The 7,591-nt window shown below is 38.2% G+C and overlaps 1 protein-coding gene across 1 annotated transcript in view; it reads right to left on the bottom strand.

Moving 5' to 3' along the window:
- RNF8 (ring finger protein 8) overlaps nucleotides 1–7,591 on the bottom strand; it is a 16,197-nt gene continuing 8,606 nt past the window's right edge. The window contains 5 exon segments of the mRNA XM_085320497.1: nucleotides 1–2,107; nucleotides 2,109–2,224; nucleotides 4,122–4,326; nucleotides 5,402–5,509; nucleotides 6,718–6,807. Coding sequence (XP_085176623.1) covers nucleotides 2,078–2,107; nucleotides 2,109–2,224; nucleotides 4,122–4,326; nucleotides 5,402–5,509; nucleotides 6,718–6,807 — 549 coding nt within the window. The 3' untranslated portion in view covers nucleotides 1–2,077.

The following is a 7,591-nucleotide window of genomic DNA, read 5'->3' as shown; positions in this document are numbered from 1 at the left end:
TTTTTAGTATACTAAAGTTCTTTATATTTCAGTGGAAAGGGGACACACTTAACAGGCACACTGAAGAACTACTCTGTAACTAGGAGAAACATTATTCTTTTCTGTAGTATGTATAAATGCTGACATAACAAAATAAATATTTAGGAAAAAAAAGGCAAAAAAGCACAGCAACATGGAAGAGATACAAAGTAGAAAAATTTGCAGTCCTAGGTAGCCAGAATATTTCCCCCCCCCCCATTCCACTCCAACAGAAAGGTCTTACACCAATGCCAGAATATTTCACACACATTTTGTGGAACTCTCTTCTCACAGATGCTCTGGAGAGGATATACTCACTAACAGAAACTTCCAAGACCGCATGCAGAAAATGGATATTAAAAGGACAAAAGGAAACCTCAAGATGTAATAGCTTTTGCACAAGAGAAACCTTACATCAAGATTTTAAGAAAGTTGCCTGGCTTACATTGCTCTTCATTCTTTAAGTCCTACCCATCAAAAAAAGAACCCATCAGAATGCACTATTTTCTTGGGACAACATCCTCCTTCATTTACCTCCCTATGTTTTTAATGAGATCTTTCCTTAGAAGAATAAAGAGGTGTGATTGTATCTACTGAATTATTGTTAGGGTAGCCACTGCTAACACAGGGCTGAAGAGCTGGGATGTCTTATCAATTCTTGAGCACACAAGTCTTTCAAATAAATTAAAAACAGTCAAACACTAAAACTGTTCAGAGCAATCAAAACATTAAGCAAATAGAACCATTAAAATGAGAAAATCTGGGTTCTCTTGAATATTCTAAGATAACTAGGAGAAAGACATTTGTCTCAGCAGTTGCACCAAGGAAGAATAATGCAGAAATGGGTTTATATTTTCCTCCTTAAACAGAAGGAACATAAAAACAAGAAAGTATATAGAAACAGCCAAAGAAATTACAGAACAGAAGGACTTCCCCCATCCCATTCTTGCAGTGGCAAAACTGTCCTTTCCATGTAACAGCTAAGTCAAAAATATAGGCCGTTGAAAACAGAACTTCATAGGCAATCCTAGATAGGATGGGGCAAGTCTTCCTCAGCCTTTTAGGGATTATTGATTTGCTGTGAGGGCAGTACACACCACAGCTCAACAGCAATATTTTGTAAACAATAAAACCAAAATGCTTCCTTCTGTACCTTGTGGTTGCCTACAAATGCTGCTTTCCCACCTTGTCACCAGGGCATTTCATTAATTCAAATAGCAACACTTCTGAAGAGACCAAGGTTCCTCTCAGTTGCTGGCAAAAGCTAAATGAGTAACTAAAGTCATTACTAATAATTTCTGAATGTGCTGCTTCCCATTTCTRTAACACTTTATGCAAAAGCCTGAAGGAACAAACTAAAGATGCTACATGAAAACAGCACAAGCTAGGAATTTCTAGATGATTTAATCCTCTCCATCCCTACCTAACAGAAAATGAGCAATGTTCTCATTTTCACTTCACAGCAACTCAGTTTACAATGCATTCAAGCACTGAAGGCTGACAGGGTCAATAACCATCCCCTGAAACAAGTGTTACCTCTACTATTAGGGGAGCCTGGGATGGCTCCAGCTGCCATATAAAATTCAAGAGAAAAACCTACAATGGCATTTTTCCTGCTATAGCTCTGCTGTCTGATGGTGAAAACGACTAAGTTCTCAAATAACTTGGGCCACTCCCTCTGCTGTCTGAAATATGGGAAAGTTGATGCACACATATAAACATGTCATTCGCCACAGAAAGGGCAGTGATGCATACAAACTAATACATTATACCAACTGAGCAGCTCACAAATGATCACGGAAGCCTAGGTTTTGTATGTTAGCCACCTGGCATGACAAGATTTTTCTCCCACAATCCCAGTTTTGCTTTGGAGATCAAGTTTCTGTACATTCATTTAAAAAGTAAGATCCTTCTTCCAAATGCTGCCAGTTCTCAGCTCCAGCTTCCTCATAGAACTCTCCTTCCAAATGTCCAGTCCACTCATCCAGCAGTAGTAAACCAAACACCATTAGGTTCGTTCTGGGCAGCATACAGATAAACCAGTCTGCAGTAGCAGTGTTTAAATAATATAGTAGTTATCATTCATTTTAAGAATCCTCCTCAGAGTTCTCGTTGTCACAACTGCTCACCAACAAGATGGAGTAGATGGAGGAAATTACAGTGTTGTCATTGTCCGTGGCTAGGTTCACCAACACATCCCGTTTCTCTGCATTCAAAAAACATGGACAAAAAAAATTAGTAGATGGCCACTCTGCCCATACATACTGCTAAATTACTAGTTCTCTTCGAAACTTAAAGCCTCCTATTGTCAGTTTGCAATAGGTCTTTCAAGATGCATGGCATGCTTTATTTTCAAATTTCAGTTTAAAAAAATTTCTGAGTTTTAATTTCTTACAAGTCTTTTCCTGTTAAGATAGCATAGGTGAGAAGGAGACATTTTCTATCGCTTTGCTGGCACACAATTAGCAATGGAAGTGGCTGGCTAATACAGGCCCTTGCCAGTTAAGAAAGGGAGAAGGAACAAAATGTGGAAAGGGGCCCTCAAACAGGCAGTGTTTTTTTTCAGGACACTCTTAAGGCCCCATCAAAACTTTCATACAAAGGGTACAAATTATCCCATGGTGTCTGTTATACTAAAGCTCATCATCTGACTGCTTCCCTAGTGCTACCTGCCTCATTGTTTCCTTTTCAGCCCACCTTACAGCTGGTTTCTTCTTAGGAATTCATATCTAATTAGACATATGGCTACCCTTCACCTTAATCAAGACGTTTCCATCACTGAATAAGACAACCACATGGAAGCAATTCATTCTTCCCCCAAAGTGTATCATGGTGAAGCTATACGATTCCTTACTAATAATCATTTTATATAATTAGAGCATCTATCACAAACAAGCAGGAAGATCACTGGTTTACCATATGGAAATGAAGTGGATTCCAATGAAGGGACCACTTCCTCCAACCACCATTAGCTATCTGATGAGACACTTCAATAGAACTACAGCATATTCTGCAGATGTGCATATTATGCAAGAGCAGTGTCAGTTCTGCAGAGGTGAAAGCAATCCACGAAGCAGTGCTGGACAGCCTCTGAGAAGTGTCGCATTTCCTGAGGGAATCAGACTGAGTTGGTCTGATAGATGATGATTTCATACTAGAACTGACACTGTCTAGAGATGTGTCATTCTATGTCACCATGGAGGATCTGAAATATTTCAAAAGCACCTCTCATTAGGAAGGACTTCAGAAGGCTTGACTTTACAAATAAAAGATTATGCACTCACCTCTACAGGAGGAAAAACAACACAATTTACTAAAGGGAACACAGTAATAGAAATTTGTTAAAGAGTAGCAGGAAAAAAACTTCTACATTTCAGCACCTAGATACCAGCACTGAGTGCTCTAGAAACAAGTTTGCAAGAGGGAAGTAGAAGAGGAACACCCCATATTGGAATTCTGCCTAGAGCCCTTACAGTCATGCAGACTTCTAGCTACAACAAGGCAAGAGGTTGTGTGTTAGAGGCACAGTGGCAAATTCAACAACAGCTCATAAGGGGGATCAATGACCAGTTTGGCAATACACTTGCATGACAGAACAATGTTCCCTTCAGAGATCTCYTGCATATACCTAAAACATGCAAGAGAATTACGAGCTTCTCACTAGGCACTGCTTTGCTAAGTTTTCATACTGATGTAGTCAATAGTTTAATTAATCAGAAGCATCTGGTAAATTTTGCAAGGCCCACCATATAGTTTTACTCTTTAGAGATCTCTTCAAAACAGTATAAACTTCAGTACGGTTAATTCATCCTACTAGATTGTGGAATTCACACTAAGGCCTTTTTCCAGACTTTTTATTTATTTTAACTTACTGTATAGTTAAGCTAGTTGTACAGTATACCTTAAAATTATTTCCCAATCTTAATTTTTGATGAATCTACCAATAATGGATATTAAGCCTCACACACAAATACAAGGCCATTTTCCAATACTACTTCTGCATTACTTGAGCATCTCCTTAGTATATAGGTGCCAAAGAAACTTCTACAAAATAAATGGAAAGAGAGATTGTACTCATCATGCCACATCCACCCACCTCTCACCTTTCCGCTCTCTGATAAGGGTGAGGCGACGGTCTTTCATTTCTACATCCAGTTTTTCTACCATCCTGTCAATACAGTTGTCCAGCACCAGAGAGCGTGTCTTCGATTTAATCTCCTGCCTGCAGATGGGACACTCCACTTTACGCTTTGTCCACTCATTAATACAGTAGGAGCAGAAGCTGTGCGCACAGTTCAGAGTGACTGCCTGTGAAATTCAAGGGAGGGATACTTATCAGAGAACTCTCACACTAGCACCATAATGAAAAAAATGAAATTAGAAAAGTGTCATGAATACTTCCTATGAGAAAATGGGTGTGGAGCAGAGGGGCACAATGGAAAGAAACCAAAGTCTCTTTCTTTAGCCTTTATAAAATGAAAGCCTCTTTCTTTAGCCTTCCTAGGAGTCATATAGGACTACATAGAACAAACCTCCCAGCCCAAATAACAGACAAATTTTACAGGCTGGTTAACGGATTCAACCAAGATCATAGCAAGTTTTTAGGGAAGACAGAAAGAATACCATTATAAGTTTTCCCCAGTTTAAGACAGACGAATTATAGACAAACTTAGATTCTGCAGAATAACATCTTAAATTACTAAGAAACCAAAAAAAAAAAAAAAAANAAAAAAAAAAAAAAAAATGCCAGCTAGATCTTAAGCCAATAGAACAAAGCTAACATGTCAGGTTTCCAGCAGTAGAAATGAATGTAATGAAACTGAAGTTCTAACAAAACAAGAACAAAAATAGCAGCCTACATTTCAGGTATAGCCTGCACAATACTTCTAGAATCAACTGAAAACATCTCTCTTTCTGAAGAAGCAGAATTTATCTGAACAACACAAGCAGTTCAGAAGTTGACTGAACATTGTATCTTCCTTCCTTTACTAACCTCTTCCTATATCTAGGCCAGAAGCAGTCTAACCTCAGCCAACATAAAGCAAGATCTACTACAATGTGACTTCTCCCAGAGCAGGCTATCAACAACAACTCAGAGCACTAGTTCAAAGTACACACTTACTTGCTGTGAGCCTGCACATATCTTAGGAGTAAGCACTCATCTCTGTGTAAGTAGAGATATCAAAGCAGAACTTGCTGCCTAGAAAAGGAGTTAGGGTAGAGGGACTGGGCTCCTGGGCCAGACCTTAGCCATGGGTCACCTATTGAGACTGTTGATCTATTGATCTAAAGGAACAAATTTGACTATTGGTTTAACAGAGCTAATGAAAGATTCAAGCTTCTTCTTTGCTTTACTAGCAAAGTCAGACTGGTTTAAACATACCTCAATAAAGTGCTCAGAACAGATTGTGCACTGTAGCTCATTCTCCAACACATCATTCATCTGATTCAACACCTCTTCTTTCTGAGCTCTCACCTTTTCCTTTTCCTCCTACGGGAAAAGCACATACGGTCACATACTGATGAAGAACAAGATTTTACTTAATATTGGGGTTGAGGGTCAAAGGTAGCGCAAGGAGAAAAGCACACAACTGCAAGTCCTCTCACRTCAAGTCTGCATCTATTATACAAGCAGATCTGAAACCTTTCTCCTCTTTACAATTATAGGCAGTATTGAGACTATCCTCACTCATTGCAGAGAACTTACAAGCAAGAGTAGCAGCCATTACCAAAGTTCCCTTTAGCCTAAAGGAGCCACAAATTGGATCAATCTTTTCAAAGTCTCTTTCAACCTCTTACTGGGATGAGTATGGCATAAGTCAAAAGAAGAATTCATTTGATGTCTGATGTAAAGAGCAGAACACCTAACTAGCCAAAATATCTAAAAAGTAGTTTTAAAAAAAGTAAGCTTGAGAATTTAAAATGTTTCCTTCCCTTCCTGCCTAACAAAATTTGTTGTTTGAAGTTAAATTAGGCTTCTAGGGACCTGCTCTATCTTCTAAAAATAATGAATGTATTCTTCCAACTGAACCTACACTTGAAACAACAATAGAGCTGCAAAGGAGGCAAAAACCCAAAGCAAACAGCCAGACATAGGAAATGCGATAATTTCCAAAAATAAGACAAAGCATCCCCTTAATTATTTTCCACTTATCACCTTGTGCCAAGTCATGCTTCTTCCTGCTCTTTTTCATTCATTACTGAAATTTCACGTGTTTCAGTCCCTGGTAGGGCTGCTGGAACAAACTGCAGCTTTAATCGAGTGCACTCTAACTGAAAATGAAGCATCCCACATTTCAAACACATTTCAAATACACTCAGTTCATCTCTCTTTAAAGAGAGGTCAGAATGGGTCCACTTTTTTGGCACAATACACAGTTCAAGTGCTCTATGCTCTCTTTGAGATTGAGAAATATCTGATCACTGCTGTTGAGTACTACTTTACAAACAGATCTTTTGCGCAAGGCATCATCCCCGTGCCCAGCCCCTCAAACACACACACACACACACACACACACACACACACACACACACTTGAGGAAACCAGACAGCTGCCATCTCAAAATATCAAGGTATAGGACTTTTTCACTACAGGAGGCAATTCACAAACAAGGCAAATGTCAAATAAACCACTTCCTCTACAGCAGCATTTTGTGTTTCACTTACGAATGACACTGAAAATTCAATTTTATTCCTTACCTTGGTTTCTTCCAGTTCTTTATTCTTGGCTCGAATTATCTCCTCAAAGTCTTTTTTACTACGGCTCAGTTCTTCCATCAAAGCACGATGCTGTAACAATACCATCAAAGAAATAAGAACATGATTATAAGCTATTCTATTAAATATACATAGCTTTAATTATGAGGCTCTGCATACTCATTTCTGTGAATCTTCCCCTAAAAAATATCTAATTCATGCCTGTATGAATTAGAGAGTTAAGTTAGAGGCAGTTTAGCCTTCACTTAAAAGATAGTTATTTATGACCTTCCCAATGCCATGGCACCTCACATTCCCTCTCCCAGGTCATTCTTTCTCTGTGCATCATTGGTAATCTCCTCTTTCACTGTGCCACTACAGAAGAGTAAACTCCCACAGCTCTACAAGATAAATTAAGCAAGACATATATGCTATGCAATCATGCATGAAGGGAAAAGGGCATAAAGCATACAGCAAATAGGCTCACACTGTTAATGATAAAACTCATTATGGAACACAGGAGTAAAAATTTAAATTTGACAATGGGTGGCACATATGAGGCACTGTCAATGTCACTGCAGAACCAACCTGTCTACCAGACAGTGGGATAATAATTTCTCTTATCAGCATTTCCAAACTTCTGATATAACAGTTCCCTAAGGATAATCAAGATAGACTTACTGTATTTTTGTATCTTTAATCAGAGTTGGAGCTTACACAACACTAGGCTCTACCAGAAACACTAATTATCAGAAACTAGTTTACCTAGAGAGAAATCTTAAAAAATAAAATAAAATAAAATAAAATAAAATAAAATAAAATAAAATAAAATAAAATAAAATAAAATAAAATAAAATAAAATAAAATAAAATAAAAT

This window comes from Rhea americana, unplaced genomic scaffold (assembly GCF_003343005.1).
Source record: "Rhea americana isolate MKP2758 unplaced genomic scaffold, rheAme1 scaffold_119, whole genome shotgun sequence".
In the NCBI taxonomy this organism is placed as follows: domain Eukaryota; kingdom Metazoa; phylum Chordata; class Aves; order Rheiformes; family Rheidae; genus Rhea; species Rhea americana.
The sequence above is the reverse complement of the archived record's forward strand: the minus strand, read 5'-3'. Positions and strand labels throughout refer to the sequence as shown.